Source organism: Onychostoma macrolepis, chromosome 20, assembly GCF_012432095.1.
Source record: "Onychostoma macrolepis isolate SWU-2019 chromosome 20, ASM1243209v1, whole genome shotgun sequence".
Lineage (NCBI taxonomy): Eukaryota > Metazoa > Chordata > Actinopteri > Cypriniformes > Cyprinidae > Onychostoma > Onychostoma macrolepis.
This window is the reverse complement of record NC_081174.1, coordinates 11,062,814-11,079,477: the sequence shown is the minus strand read 5'-3', so window position 1 is coordinate 11,079,477 and position 16,664 is coordinate 11,062,814. Positions and strand designations below refer to the sequence as shown.

Genomic DNA, 16,664 nt, shown 5'->3' with positions numbered 1-16,664 from the left:
ATATATATATATATATATATATATATGAATCCACACAAAAATACATGAAATAATCATTATTTTGAAATGCACTCGGCCGGAAATACACATTAATGAAGGTCATTGTTCTTTGCTTCACTCTTTTTAAATTGGCAGAGTTGTCACGCAGCCCCACCCTTATCTGTATATGAAACATGTGTTTTTTGACCTGTACTTTATTAATTATAACCCTTAATGATACACCTTTAGATTTCACATCTCGTAGTTAGGAACCGTATCTGACATGCATATCAAAAAGAATATTACATACAAAAGAAAGAGTCTCAAACCTGAGTGCTTTATCATTTTCAACATATTCTCGTAACGCTTCATAAAAAATGTCTTATATCAGTTTCGTTTATATCACCAGATTTAAAAAACGATTCGGTTTTATTTCACTGCATAAGAAAAAAAGACAGAAACGAGGAGTCACGTGAAACTGGTTCTGGTCATGTGATCATGTGATCTGAAAATGGCAGCTACGGGGGACGAGGCCGCGGCGATGGAGAGCATCAGTAAAGCACCGGTTCCCCCGACCGACCTCAACCTCACCCCCACCCCCACACCTACACCTACCCCCGAACCCGAACCCGAACCCGAGCCCAGGAGAGAAGTGGCCGCAAACGATGCGACGGAAAACCAAAAAGCCAAAAGACCCAGTAATAACAGTAAGCTGCTTTTGTAAACACACCAGCCAGTGTGCAAGTCACTGCAACTTCATCTGATTCTCTTAGCTTTCCAGTGCTGCTGTTGGTCATGTTGTGTTTGTCGCTTAATTTTGTGTTTTGAGGTATTCGACTTGTTCTGTTTCCAAAGAGAATGCTGTGTTTTGTGTACATTTGTAACTAGACTGTGTCTGTCTCAAAAATCCATGAAGCTTTCTACCTAGTTTGCACTTTTGGATATCAAATACATTTAGTGCTTAAAAATGAAGCCTAGGTAGGCAGCTCACTAGTTTTCAGTACACTAAAAGTGTTTGCTGTCTGTAACAGATGACGGAGGAGTGGAGACAGCAGAGGAGGCCACTGAACCCGCTGAACCTGATATCAATGAGCTCTGCAGAGACATGTTTGACAAAATGGCAGTTTTCTTACAGGGAGAGCTCACCGGTAATGATAATAAAAGAACAACAATACATACATTTCTCTCTCTTTCAGCTTATATATAGACGTACAGAATTGTGTGTGTAACTTTTGTTCTGTTTACTCAGCAACCTGCGAGGACTACAAACTCCTGGAGAACATGAACAAACTCACCAGTCTGAAGTACATGGAGATGAAGGACATATCCATCAACATCAGCCGCAATCTACAAGATCTCAATCAGAAATGTGAGAAACGGGGCAGCAATATATAAAATCAACCAATGTATGTTTTGTTAATATAACATTACAGTTGTTTTCAATTGCTAACCAGCATTGTTCAATACTGAAGCCACATTTTCAAGACTGTTTCAAGAGAAACCATGTTTTTATTTTTAGTACATTTTGTAATTGTCGATGGGTTTTTGTTTTTGGTATATAAAGAAATAGCATGGAAATGCTGCTATTCTGTGTGCTGTAATACAGTAGGTAAAATGAAAAGATGTTATTCTTATCCTATGATTAAATACTTATGTGACAAATCATTCAAACTTCAAAGCTAAAAATTCATTATTTATGTAGTGCTCCCTGTTGTTAGTATTTTTTTTAGATCAGTGTGTTATGAATGAAATGTTTTGTTTTTTTTTGTTGTTTTTTTTTAATGGGAATTATTCCCAGTGTTATGATGAAACAAGCTTATTTTGAGACCTATATGAAGTGTTTTGTTGGTCTGAGTAAGTTTTGAAGGGGAGATAAACCATTTGGCCAAGATTCGTGTTGGTAATGCAGACCGTATGAACAGTTTTGAAAATGTGGTTTCAGTATTGAACAATGCTTGTTAGCAATCGAACAAAACTGTAAGCTTTTTGCATCAAGATTGTCTTATGTTAGTGTTTTATTAACATCGCAAGTGTTTATTCTGTGATTTGCTAATAAGTGAGTATTCAAGCCATATATTGACCATCTTAAATGATGTTCTCATTTTTGGCTTTAGATGCCAGTTTGCAGCCTTATCTGGATCAGATTAACCAGATCGAGGAGCAGGTTACGGCTCTGGAACAGGCTGCTTATAAACTAGACACATATTCAAAGAAACTGGGTGAGTACAAAAACCAAGAACTCTGTGGAAAATACTGAGAGCTTTTTTTTACCGTTTTATTTTGCTTTTATATAGTTCATAGTAAATTAATTAAAAATTATGAAGGACACCATTAGGTTTGTCTGAACTGTGAATTATTTTGATTGCACCTACCCTAAACATATTGTACAGAAAACAAAATGTGAGTTGATTGTCGTGACAATAGGGTGCTGCTGTGATGTATATTTGTTGGCCAACTAGTGCTCTCAAACGATTAATCGCATCCAAAATAAACGTTTTTGTTTACATAATATATCTATGTGTACTGTGTATATTTATGTATATATAAATACACACACACACACAGTATATATTTTGAAAATATTTACATGTATGTACATTTATATATTTATATTCTTATATAAAAATATATTTAATATATAAACATAACATATTTTTCTTAAATGTATACATGCATGTGTTTGTATTTATATATACATATTAAATATACACAGTAAACACGCATATATTGTGTAAACAAAAACTTTTATTTTGGACGCGATTAATCAGCCTTTTTCACAAGAATTGGAAATTACGTCAGCGCAGCGTAAAGTTAGTTCTGTTACAGGTCTGCGCCTATTATATCAATGTGCCCTTTTCTCAAATAATGCTTCTTACCTTTTCTGTTTTGTCTGTTTTCCAAGTTGTTGTTATATAATCTATAAAGAAATATCATTTTATTTGTTTGTAACTTATATGGCCACTCAGACCGCTGACTCGTGAGATAATGCGCTTAACATAGCGCTGGATGGATCTATTCTCCATCTCCAGCAAAGTCCCTTTTTTAAATAGATTTGATCTCCGGAACATTTGAGCGTATTATCTCAATTTACTTTAATTTATCATGATGTGGTGTTTCGTCATTTTCCCTCGAATTACCACATCATGATAAATTACTTCAAAATGACAACATGTCCAGATGCACATTTTTCCAAGAATACATTAAGCAATTCTCAGTCCGGTTGAAGCATATTAAACTCAACACAACAACGTAATCCCGATAGAATAGGAACAAAGCAACTGAGTGATCTCTTGTTTAATATGTATTTTCCAGGGCACATTATACAACGTACATTTACTCCATCACATTAATGCAAAGGAGAGCAAGTAGAAAATTCAACAATACTTTAATAATAATAATAATAATAATAGCGAAAAAAATCACGTGGAGAGTCATAATGCACAGCCCGCACCAAATGGACAGAATGGCAAAGCTAACTGAACTGCCACCATTTAGAATTAAACAAACTTGTATTTGTGATGACCCGAGCTGACCAACAGTTCATTGTGAAATGTTTGCACTTTGTAGAGGACAGTACCAGCAGTTCAAGCATTTTAATAGGATCTAATTTGTAAAAAAAGACTCTGATTCTCGAAATCATTCTTGTTCAGTACGGCCGCTGTTTTATGTTTCAAACTTTTACCCTGCAAGCGCCAATCCAGAAGCCAGAAACGCGGAAGTGTGAAAAAGGCTAATTGTTTGACAGCACTAAGGCCAACCCAAAGTTAGCATCATCCTGATTCCTTTGACAGTAGGATATTTCCATTGGCGTTTGGATTAATGCAGAAAATAAGCTCTGTGACCAACAAAAGTTTATGATTCTTGCACATTTTGTTCATCATGATACCAACTTTTACCAATTTTAAAGCCTAAATACAATTAACAGAAGTAAAGAGCTAAACATAAGCTATTGGAACAGCTTGCAAGAGCATGACTATAAACTTAGTAAGACTATAAAAGTGGACTAGTATGTTAAGTTTACCTCATGTGACGACTTTAATGCTAGCAGATGCCCTTTTCAAGACAAACTGTTCCTATGTTTAGCTTCTGTTAACTGTATTTAGACTTCAGAATTGGATTTACTGTAGTAGCACTAACTGCACCACTTTGTGTCAGAAATGTGGGTATTCGTGTCGTATTTTATTATATTAATAATGTAGACATGTTGAAATGTATTGAAGGAGGAGTAATGGAATATAATTGCTGTAGCGTTTATGCATTTATACTGAATGTATTTAGACTACTGTTTTTCATACAAATATCTACAATCCATTTACATTTTTTACCATGGTATCGAGGTGCTATAATTGTGGTTTTAACTGTGATGATCGTGATCTAAATATGTGCTACTATTGCGACCAATGGTTAAATAAAAAAAACCACATCAAACAATAAGAATAATTCAATTTCACTATATAAAAATGAGATTGCTACAATTTGATTTTTGTAACTCAAGCTACTATCAAATGTGTATTTCTAAGAGACAAAAAAGTCATGTTATTAATATTATCAGGCAACACAAACCTGTTTCTTGATTTGAAACAATATTACTCATTAGAACATGCAGAATTAAGAAATTCTTTTTTTCTATTAAGATACTTATTTTGTTAAGGAAAAATGACTGGAAAAGTGTAAAGAATTCAAAAATGAAGTGTTTATGTTCTGACCATAAAGAATAGTTTAAAACCACAATTTTACGGTCTGGTTACTTACTGGTAACTTTTACATTGGAGCAAAAATCTGCCTTCAAACTTTATGAAAGAAATAAAAAATTTAACATTTATTGTGATAACTATCAATATCAACTGATATGAAAGAGAAATTGTCATGATCATTTTTTGGCCATTTCACCCAAATACCAAATGCTTTTTTCAAGACGAGCTGTAAAAAAAACAAATAATAAAAACCCCCACAAGTGGTTATTACTGGTTTATTTTACGTTGTAGACTAAAACACCACAGACCTTATTTCATGCATTTAACTAAACACCCGGTCGACTTCAGGATGACGAAAAATGCTATATTTCTGGGTTTTGCCCAAGAAAAACAATTCCTGCTGCACTCTATGAAGAGCCACCTCTGCCCTGTCTGGAAGAGAGAATCATGATGCAACATAACTAGTTCATTTATCACAATCGATACAGCTCTGCTCTGTTGGCGCCTACTTCAGATGACCCACGCACACAGCATTTCTATTTTTGGTGTGCTGTGCAGCTACTTTTATTACCATTTTACTTTTGCAGTTCATCTGAAATCAAATCATTTATCATGTATTGATTAAAAAGTACTGTATTTGTTATAATTGTAAATAAATTGACCATCATTCAAAGCCAGCTTATTAATTTATACTTTATATTGTTTCTTTATATGTAGATCTGTTGACAGTTACAGCAATATTCACATTATGTGTAAGATGTATATGAAATGCAGAGACTGGACCTCTTGAAAAATGACCGAAGAGTTGATTAAATGGACATTAGATGGCGCTATAAGACCAAATAAATGCTCAGGTTTCTCTGTTGTTATAGTAGTGAGCTCATCATACTCAGATGTGTAACTGAACCACTCTCAGTATTTTGTATTTCACTTGTGTAACTGTTTGTGTGTTTGTTCACAGAGGCCAAGTTTAAGAAACTGGAGAAGCGGTGAAAATGACTAGGAACTCCTTCAAAGTAGTCATTCTCAAAATATACCTGGAAGTCTCTCAGAGATTTTTGTTTGTTTTATGCACTAAACAATCTTCAGACCGATATCACATACACTATGGCAGTGTCATAGTCTCTGAGTATGGATTGTGTGGCAGTACATAATACTGAATGCTCATTTATTGATCAGACGCTACACAGTCTAGACTGCAAAGGGCAAGAGTGTAGAGTTTGACATGCTTTCTGACCAACTCCTGGTTTCAAAATACACGTTTAATACTCAAAAACGCATGAATACAGATAAACCTGTACAGTGTATTTAAAATAGCTTGTTACAGTATATGTTGTTAAAAATGATTTACACATTATTTCTGTTAAATAGTGATCAAAATCTTAACTAACCTAACTAAAATGTCAATTTGTGAATTTTTGGAATAAAAAAAAAGTGTGAAGTGAATATTATTACATATTTTAATATGGTGCAGTTAACAAACATACCTCCCATTTTCTACCTTAAATGATTTTTTTATGCTTCTGCTTTTGTGCAGTTATGATTATTAGCAGCTGCTGTTAGATGATAGTCATGCAAACGAACAAATGCAGTTCTTTTTATGTTTCTTTTATAATATTTATGAATTTGTGCTATTCAAACCTCTCTCTTCACATCCACCAGAGAGCATACAAAGCCCACACATAGTCTGACTCAAACTTTAACCTGAATTTGACTATAAGCCACAGTGATAGATCCAGAGCCATGTATGGTGAGGCACTCATCACAGAGATAGTGGCCAATGTATCATATGTTCAGGCTCCAATGTCAGGATACTAAAATAATCAACATGGGGCCGTTTCATTTACTTTATAGACAGTGTAACAGTCCATAACTATTACTGTATTGACCCACATTCATTTAATAACTTTACTGTTCTATATTGTCTTATTTAATATGAAACATTTAACAGTACACAATATGATATCAGGCCAAAACGATCAAACCAAATTTGTCTCTGTCTCACTTTGATTTTGGCCACACACACTTGCTGTTTATAATGTCACAATGTTATTCTCTCTACCCAGAAAGTTATTCTCACTCCCTTGATATATTTACTCTTTGAACTTAAACAAACTTGACACATAAACAGAACATTGAGCCATTATAATGACTGTCTCTACTCGCTGATAGCAGGTTTTCTTTATCTTTTAAAGACGTGATAAGCTGTCCTTCACTTTACAGTTATACAACTAAAAGAAGAACTTTCTGATTTATTATGCACTTGTTTGGTGCTGGTCCTATTGTTCCCTTGACCATGTCTTTCCTTTTTCCACAAACCTCAGATATTGTTAAATCTCTAAAAAAGAACTGTTGGTTTGTATGACTGAAAGCTTTATGTAAATTATTTGTTTTAGTTGCATCGTGGCTCTGCACGGATGGATAAATAATGTTTTTCTTTTTCTTTTCACAGCAGGTAATTACCTTTTTTCTCTCGTAATTCTGACTTTTTTTCACCTCTGAATTCTGAGTTTACATCTCGCCTTTTTCCTTTTTTTTTTTTTTGTTTCTGCCATTTTCCTCTCCCAATTGCAAGTTTATCTCACAGTTCAGACTTAATTCTCAGATTTACACGTTTATATCACAATTGTGAATTAGCGTGTCACAATTTTGACATTTTTCTCAGAATTGCAAGTTTATATCTCACAATTCTGACTTCTAAAAAATATACCTTAATTGCACGTTTGCAGTTGTATTTTAATTGGTTTCAAAATCTTAACTAACCTAAATAAAATGTCAATTTGTAATAATAATAAAAAAGTTTATATCTCACAATTCTGACTTTTTCTCAGAATTCAGAGTTTGACATGTTATGACTTTTCTTATATATCTTAATTCTGACTACTACTTTTTTTTCTGAGAATTGCAAGTTTGCAGTTCTGACTTTTTTTATCTGAATTGTGAGGTATCAACTCAGAATTCTGAGATAATTATTTAATTGTAATTCAATCAAAAAATAATGAAGTTTGCCTCTGTCAGTTCTGATTACTATCAGTGATTCATAAGTCTGAAGTTACTCATCTAGTCCTCAGAGATCAGTTTACTGGAAATGTGCATGTAGGTGTCAGAGGGATCTGTGGAAATCTCTGTGCAAGTAATTGCCTCGCATATGTTTAATGCTGTTCGTATGTTGTGTTTACAGTAATTAGAACCTGGAATGCTGCTTATAACACTCACTTAAAATGAAAGGAAAGTAACTGAACACAATGACTCATTAATCAACACTTCCCCCGGTCCATGGGGCTTGTACAGCCGGATTTATGCTGTTAGTGGGCTTCAGTGATGAGAGATGCTCATTGGTTAGTTCCCCCACCCTCGGGGACTGTTTCTCCAGTGCTTATGTAAAACAAGCTTAGTTTCAAACACAGAGCATGTCTTTTACAAACATCTGGCATATATCTATGATTACAGTCATATTTTGTCCATCCCGAGTTGCTGTGTTTGCTGGCTGAACTGGGTGCTACACCCTCCTAAATAGTTTTAACATTGCGGGGCAAATCCCGGGCAGAGCAGCAGAGGTCATGGATACAGCTATTTGTATGCATGTGGATATAGTGCTTAATCACATTTTTTGACAAGACTAATTATGAGCCCCTGTTCTAGTGGGTAATTAGTGTTGAGTGGCGCTAATGTTCTAGTTGCCTCCCGGGCTTTTAAGTCTGCTAACCTGTGCTAACCTACGCACTTTGAATTACTGCCAACACTGGGTTTTTGGCATTATCCAGGACCAGCACAATGAATAATAGGCCAACATTTTTTTTTTTTTAAAGGTATGTTTTATACATATGGGTTAGTATATGATATATATGACAGGCAGGACCTTTTAGTGATGCAGCTCCAAAAAATATGCATTTGTACCGTTAAAGATATATAGTATCTCACAGAAGTGAGTACACCCCTTCACATTTTTGTAAATATTTTATTATATCTTTTCATGTCACAACACTGAAGAAATTACACTTTGCTACAATGTAAAGTAGTGAGCGCACAGCTTGTATAGCAGTGTAAATTTGCTGTCCCCTCAAAATAACTCAACACACAGCCATTAATGTCTAAACCGCTGACCACAAAAGTGAGTACACCCCTAAGTGAAAATGTCCAAATTGGACCCAAAGTGTCAATATTTTGTGTGGCCACCATTATTTTCCAGCACTGCCTCGTGGGCATGGAGTTCACCAGAGCTTCACGGGTTGCCACTGGAGTCCTCTTCCACTCCTCCATGACGACATCACGGAGCTGGTGGATGTTAGAGACCTTGCGCTCCTCCACCTTCCGTTTGAGGATGCCCCACAGATGCTCAATAGGGTTTAGGTCTGGAGACATGCTTGGCCAGTCCATCACCTTTACCCTCAGCTTCTTTAGCAAGTGTTTGGGGTCGTTATCATGTTGGAATACTGCCCTGCAGCCCAGTCTCCGAAGGGAGGGGATCATGCTCTGCTTCAGTATGTCACAGTACATGTTGGTTCCCTCAATGAACCGTAGCTCCCCAGTGCCCCCACTCATGCAGCCCCAGACCATGACACTCCCACCACCATGCTTGACTGTAGGCAAGACACACTTGTCTTTGTACTCCTCACCTGGTTGCCACCACACACGCTTGACACCATCTGAACCAAATAAACTTATCTTGGTCTCATCAGACCACAGGATATGGTTCCAGTCATCCATGTCCTTAGTCTGCTTGTTTTCAGCAAACTGTTTGCAGGCTTTCTTGTGCATCATCTTTAGAAGAGGCTTCCTTCTGGGACGGCGTATGGTCTGAGCACTGACAAGCTGACCCCCCACCCCTTCAACCTCTGCAGCAATGCTGGCAGCACTCATACATCTATTTCCCAAACACAACCTCTGGATATGATGCTGAGCACGCGCACTCAACTTCTTTGGTTGACCATGGTGAGGCCTGTTCTGAGTGGAACCTGTCCTGTTAAACCGCTGTATGGTCTTGGCCACCGTGCTGCAACTCAGTTTCAGGGTCTTGGCAGTCTTCTTATAGCCTACGCCATCTAATGTAGAGCAACAATTCTTTTTTTCAGATCCTCAGAGAGTTCTTTTTCATGAGGTGCCATGTTGAACTTCCAGTGACCAGTATGAGAGAGTGAGAGCGATAACACCAAATTTAACACACCTGCTCCCCATTCACACCTGAGACCTTGTAACATTAACGAGTCACATGACACCGGAGAGAGAAAATGGCTAATTGGGCCCAATTTGGACATTTTCACTTAGGGGTGTACTCACTTTTGTGGCCAGCGGTTTAGACATTAATGGCTGTATGTTGAGTTATTTTGAGGGGACAGCAAATTTACACTGGTGTACAAGCTGTACACTCACTACTTCACATTGTAGCAAAGTATCATTTCTTCAGTGTTGTCACATGAAAAGATATAATAAAATATTTACAAAAATGTGAGGGGTGTACTCACTTCTGTGAGATACTGTATATCACACAAGCAGTGCTGATAGATTAGACCAACAGCGCATTCGCGAATGTGATATTGCTTTAACAAAACAGTACATTAAACAAGTTAATATTGAGTAACTTCCATTTTAGGCAAACAACTGCTCTGTCAATGAAAATAGTTACAAGCAGAATCAACACAAAGTGGTTGCATTTCTGAATGAATCAGTTAAGTGAATGAATCAATGACACTCAGTCACTTGTTTCGTTCCTCAATAAACCAGTGTTGTTGAACGAATTGGTTGAGTTCATGATTCAGTGATTCACTAATAAAGACAGTGTCTATACGTGAATACGATAGGCGAAAAATTGCATTTTAAAGAGTATGTCCGAATTAACAGTATTCATAGAATAGTAACTAAAACGTACCCAGATGAATTGCTGCTATTTCCAGCAAGATTCTGAAGTGCACATCCATCGGACACTATACTATCCCATAAGGCCACAGGAGAGGATTCGCGATAACTGACACTGGTAGGTCACATGACAATGATGACATGAAGTATGTCCGGATTAAGTACATACTACACACATTCATACTATATAGAACATACTTTTTAAATGGTCACAAAGTAATTAATTATTCAAAATAGTACCAACTTAGAGAGTATGTGATTTTGAGCATAGTGTTCTGAATGAATAAGTTGAAATAAAGTTGTTAGTGTTCAAGATTCAATGATTCACTCATAAAGACACTGGCTAAATTTGGAAAAGATACAGACAAGAAATACAGAAATAGTAGTAGAGTAGTACGCGGTTCCAAATTCAGTCATTTGATTGTTCCTGAAAGAAATCAGTGAGTTGATGATATTCAATTAATCGCTCCTAAGGACAGTCACTTGCTGCCACCTACTGGCATAACAACCCGCAAAAATATTTAATCTGTTATTGATTGGATTGAGGCAGATCTCAGGAATGAAAACTTGCAGTTAATGGTAAAAAGATGTGGAAGATCAAGTTATGACATTTTAATGAAGAATTATGATGTCAAAAAAAAAGTTGCAAAATGAAACATGCATGGATGATCCATTCACAATAAGATTAATGACATCGTCCATCAATTCGGGGGACGATTTCAATTCAATTTTTTTATTTTAACAAAAATATAAACCACTATTACACAGCTTAATATGTCTAAAACAAACACAGTGATGCAAACAATGAAAAGTCAGACTTGGTTGCTGTTGGACTGTTACATCAGCCAATGAACTCGACCAATGAAGTTTGAGGACCGGAATGAACTGTTGTATAAATGAAGTTCAATGCCAAATCCTAATGTGCTTTCTACTCTCTGTAAGAAATATACACTTCATATTGAATATACCTTCAATGTCATAACACAAAAAAAAAGGTGAAAAGAGGATTATTTCACTCAAAACATGTGCCAAGGCCAACACAAATGCTGTCTAAACTATCTTAAGTGTATTTCAGTGAAAGAAAATGGCAATATGTCTAAAAGCAGAGGATATCTGTGTTGTAAATGGCTGATTGCCCGATTCCGCCACAGAAAACACATTAGCGCACCACAAATGTGACATGCATGAACTCCTTCAACCTCAACAGATTTTTCACTGATGGGTTCAGAAGAAACACAGAGCTCGTAAAGTCGTGTGGTGTTCACGAATCATTCAGAATCAGTATTCATGAGACACTTTATAGAAGATGTGGCAAAAAATAAAGCATAAACATTCCTGACATTAGGCAGTCATTTTTATTTTTCCTCTTTGAAAAAATTTAAAGTAAAAATAATGTGTTTGTCTTATGTTTAATAACACACAAAATAATGTTTGTCTCATTTTTGTTCCAAAAACTGACCACGGTTGTGAAAACGGGGGAAGTTTATTATATGAAAAACAACCAAACCGTGACTACTCAATGGCTTCTGCCTACCTAAAAGCAACCAAATATTTTTGTTGTTGTGTACTAACACACACATTTGGTTCCCTGTGCCGGCGTATGACTCACCATCCGACAGTTGTGTTTAATTTAGGACATGAGTGTGATGCTAACAATATGCTAGCCTTCCTTTCATCAAACGATTCTTTAGTCATGGGCCATAGCCTTGAACTCCCTTGTGAAAAAGAACTGTACTTAATTGTATTGTATGTGCACATCTTAAAAGAATATATATATATATATATATATATATATATATATATATATATATATAAACTACTTGTAGATAATATAATATGAATTAAATAAAACACCACTTAAGTCTACTTACAGAGAGAACACTTTCATGACTTTCGAGTTTTTAAAACACGTAGGTTCCCTTTTAATACGTGAACTTTAAAAAAAAAAAAAAAAAAAATGTAAAGTACTTGCTAATTTTAATTCTAGTGTGTTTTTTTGATATTACATTTAAGTTAATATATTTTAAATGTACTAAGTTGCAACTTCATCATTACAAATGTGTACTTAGAAATATACATAAATACATAAAAATGTCAACAGAAATTCAAATTAAAGTATATTTTAGTTTACTACAAACTTTAACCTGATTTCAAAGACAACAGACGTATTTATGAAATTACATGTAAAAATGTACTTTAGGCCTACTTAAGTGGGTCAACTAATTGCATTTATTAGGCTATAAATTTAAACATGTTCATTTAATTGTAAATAACGTGTAATTAGTTTACACTTCAAGAAACTGGATGTATTTTTTTAGACTTGACATACCAGCTTCTAAAATCATTCTTGTGGTGCACTTACTTAGCTATAATAAGGTGAATGTTTTTTTTTGTTTTTTGTTTTTGTTTTACAAAATTCCGCGAAAAGAGCAGATTTCTTTACAGCAGCAACAAATGCACATGCAGAGCTATTTACTGCAATTATGACAGGGAATTCCACTAATTTAAATTGCTTAGTATATTCTTTTAAAGTATAGTTTATTATTTCCATAAACAGTACTCTTTTCAAAAGTATGCTAAAGTGCACTTCTTTTTTACAAGAGCTTCCAAAGCAAGTTGAGCAATCTCTGAAATTAAGAACAGGACACAAACTCAAAGAAAACCCCTCAAAACACCTGGGAAAAGAAATGCAGTTCTGAGTAAAAGAAGTACATTAAAATTGGCTACACTAGAAACTAGAGCACATAGCCTTTAACAAAGTACAGAAATTAAGATCCGAGATAGACTTTTTGTTTGATGAGAAGAAGTGATAAAGAGCTCCTTGGAATTGTGTGGTCGGTGTTTGAATTTGTGGTGAAAGAAATTCCTGGTTTTCCTCTGGGAATGCTGAACCCTACGAGACCACAGGAGACCGCTTGTGCTGAAGTAAATAAACATACATAAATCTAAGTCCTTCCCCTGGGAGCCCATGAGGAATTGTGTTTTTGCGAGCGAGTCAGTGAGCGAGAGAAAGCATGAAATGTGTTTGTGTGTAAGAGTTGAGTGATTGGATGGATCTCTTTCATATCGTTATCTGAATCGCAGTAAGTGAGAATTTGATAGATAGACTGGAATGTTTTGGATTGGTAGCTTGAACCACTCACAAACATCCTCAGGTGTTGATATCTGCTTCAGAGTCATGGTTATTCAGGATACTTTCTTTAGACAAACTCCTCCAAACTGAGGATCATATTAAAGTTTCTTGGGTGCTTTGACAGAATAACAGCAGTCAATTATCAATCTATTAGTCTTTATGAAGTTTTTCAAATGATCAGAAGCCTATGTTTTTTTTTCACCCATTTTGTCATCTCCCAGGCAAAAATTGTAATTTGATCACTTAGAGACATAATATAATTTTTGTCTTTTGCATAAATACTTCAAAATGAGTTGCAGGCCAAATTTTCAGTTCTGTAATAATGCATATTAATGTAGTTTGTACTAAGTGCATGTCGTTTCTTTGCATTACTCAATAAAACATACAATTGTATTTAAAACTCATATAGGCCTATTCACGACACAAGACGGAGCACTGAAATGCCATTGTAGCTCCTTGCAGTTAATACCGCTTTTAATTTCGAAGGCCTCAGAGTATCCTTCCCCTAGTGCTGACCCACAGCTGGATCCCTTCGGCAGGAGAGAGTGGATTATAGGAGAGGATATTGGGATACTTTAGACCAGAACCCAAATGCTCTTCACACTAATAAGAAGCAGACTGCAGTTCTGGTCACTACCCCTGACTTCCCTTGTCACACACAAGCACGCAAACAACACTACCCTCGTCACATTTGACGTACAGTGTTGGGGCTACGGTCTCCACGCTCTGCTGCAGTAAACCCCATCAGCAAGGGCTCATAATGCATCCCTCCCACCAGGCCAGAGTAATCAAAAACAGCTGCTGTGATTAACTGGGATCCCCCTAACAGCGAAAAACCATTATTTATGCTTTTGCCTTATTAGCTTTTCCTTTTTTTTTTTTTTTTTTTAATCTCTTATCTTATTCAATCTCCCTGTCCATCTGTGCATGATATGAATTACTCAAGGTTTCCTGTCACTCATATAACTGATAAATGAATAAGCATGCAGGGTAACAAAACATGCAGACAGGCCCGTTCCTGGATGATAGTGACTGAAGGAGACAAATGGATCACACACATACAGCACATGCAATCATACACACACAGGGCAATGGTTACATTGCTTTTGGTTGGCCTAGGTACTTTGGAAAGCTCAAACTAGTGTCAGGTCTGATAGTGTGTAGCACATGCTCTTACTCATACTTGATACTATGCAGAACAAATTGTTTGCAGATTGGAGATATTTCAACATTAACAATCAGGGGCGCTGTGAAAACTTTTTGAATTTGAAGATTAAGGTAAATTGTACTTAATTTGCCTTTCGGGAAACATGCAAGTATCTTCTGTTGCTTCCGAAGGGCAGTACTAAATGGAAAGAAAATTATATTTCTACAAAATAAGAAAAATTTGGACATCTTTATCCTGTTCAAAAGTTTTCACCCCCTGGCTCTTAATGCATCGTGTTTCCTGCAGGGACTCTTGTGTTTGAGTCCCACATTTGTCCTCAGTGTGAAAAGATGGATCTCAAAATCATACAGTCACTGCTGGAAAGGGTTCAAATATGCAAAAGATGCTGGAAAACTGAAGAATCTGCAGGACATGGAAGATTTTTCTGAAGAACAGTGCTCAGTTTATCTGTTCAGAACTAACAAGGGACTCACGAACAACCATCACAAAACAAAAAACAGTCGTAGATCATACAGGTAACCACACACAGTATTAAGAACCAAGGATTCCCAAACTTTTGAAGGGGGTTATTTTAATAATATCAGCTACTTTTTGTGAACTATATGTAAACGTATTTTATGTAAAGTATCTTACTCAGGACAGTACTAAATAAAAAAATAACATGTATTTTGTATGATCTCTCTTATTTTGTTAAAATTATTCACATTTTCAGAGACTCTGCAAGGGGTTCCCAAATTTTTGCATGCCACTGTATGTATATGTATGCATACACACACAGAGAGAGAGAGAGAGAGTCATGCTTCAAGAATCACCACCACTCTGGAACGAACCAACAGAGTCAAGTAGAATGATACAAAATTATGTTAGCAAAAGCAAATTGGATAATCGATGCATTGCTGATAATGGCCAATAATACAGATGCTACATACAATAATACAGCCTCCACTGAGCAGCTGGTTGGCCTGCTTCTGTTGTTCATTCCATTGATCTTCAGAGATTCAGAGCTCATTGTGTTTTATGTGGTTTTGTGGTGCTAACAAACACAGAGCTGCCTGTAAATCTCCTGATACAATGAACACCACTGCAAACATGTCTCACAGGGAAGATACGAGCTGCCCTCTCAGGGCACATTTCATTCCTTCTCTCCATTCACAGCTCTTTACATGAGGTGTAAATCAGATCCTCAGAGACGAAGCCATGGCTGTTCAATGACCCATTAAAGGCAGCTGCTCTGTTCCCACATTAACAAACCGCCCAGGTTGTTTACTTATGCATATGAGCCCAAATGAGTGGAGAATACTTGGAAACGCCCTGAGCGTCTGTCTGATATGACCATCATGCAGGTACTTTATCTTTGCAGTGAAGACATCTGGTAGTCATTTCTCTAACCAGGCAATGGATGGTTTACACAGAACCTGTTGCTGCAAACCTTGGCAAGTCAAGCAAACTTTAACGTTGATATAACACAGAGCAAGGGGTGTAATCATATATGATATACGTAATAATATACGACAACATGATCCTCTACAATAAACTTTAGGTCACAGTTGGTGAGATACTGCACACTGAAATTTCCCAGAATTCTCATCATGAGTTACTACAGAGCGACTCACAATTGAGCATCCAAATATTTCGACTTAATCTTGATTTCAATGTCCAGATTTACCACAGCCAACACTGATTTTAATCTTGATGACATTGATATGTCAAAACACAGAGTTGCTGTTGTCATGGGAAGTAAGGAGGCAAAAAAAAAATGCAATCTGGTGCAGGCTATTTTTTTTATTAAATGAATATATATGAATATATATATATATATATATACACACATATACAC

The 16,664-nt window shown here is 36.1% G+C and overlaps 1 protein-coding gene across 1 annotated transcript; it reads left to right on the top strand.

Annotated features, from left to right (window-relative positions):
* The first annotated feature begins 144 nt into the window (after positions 1 to 144).
* bloc1s2 (biogenesis of lysosomal organelles complex-1, subunit 2) lies at positions 145 to 6,119 on the top strand. Its single transcript, XM_058755005.1, has 5 exons — positions 145 to 686; positions 1,011 to 1,127; positions 1,229 to 1,348; positions 2,094 to 2,198; positions 5,635 to 6,119. The coding sequence occupies exons 1-5, from the start codon at positions 491 to 493 to the stop codon at positions 5,664 to 5,666; spliced, it is 570 nt and encodes a 189-aa protein (XP_058610988.1). The 5' UTR covers positions 145 to 490; the 3' UTR covers positions 5,667 to 6,119.
* The last annotated feature ends 10,545 nt before the right edge of the window (positions 6,120 to 16,664 follow it).

What these genes read in the sequence shown, in the direction of transcription:
- bloc1s2 (XM_058755005.1), top strand. Translation starts at nt 491, where the DNA reads ATGGCAGCTACGGGGGACGAGGCCGCGGCGATGGAGAGCATCAGTAAA. An exon ending in CAAAAGACCCAGTAATAACA is followed by an intron (nt 687 to 1,010) that starts GTAAGCTGCTTT and finishes TGTCTGTAACAG; the next exon opens with ATGACGGAGGAGTGGAGACA. An exon ending in ACAAGATCTCAATCAGAAAT is followed by an intron (nt 1,349 to 2,093) that starts GTGAGAAACGGG and finishes TTTTGGCTTTAG; the next exon opens with ATGCCAGTTTGCAGCCTTAT.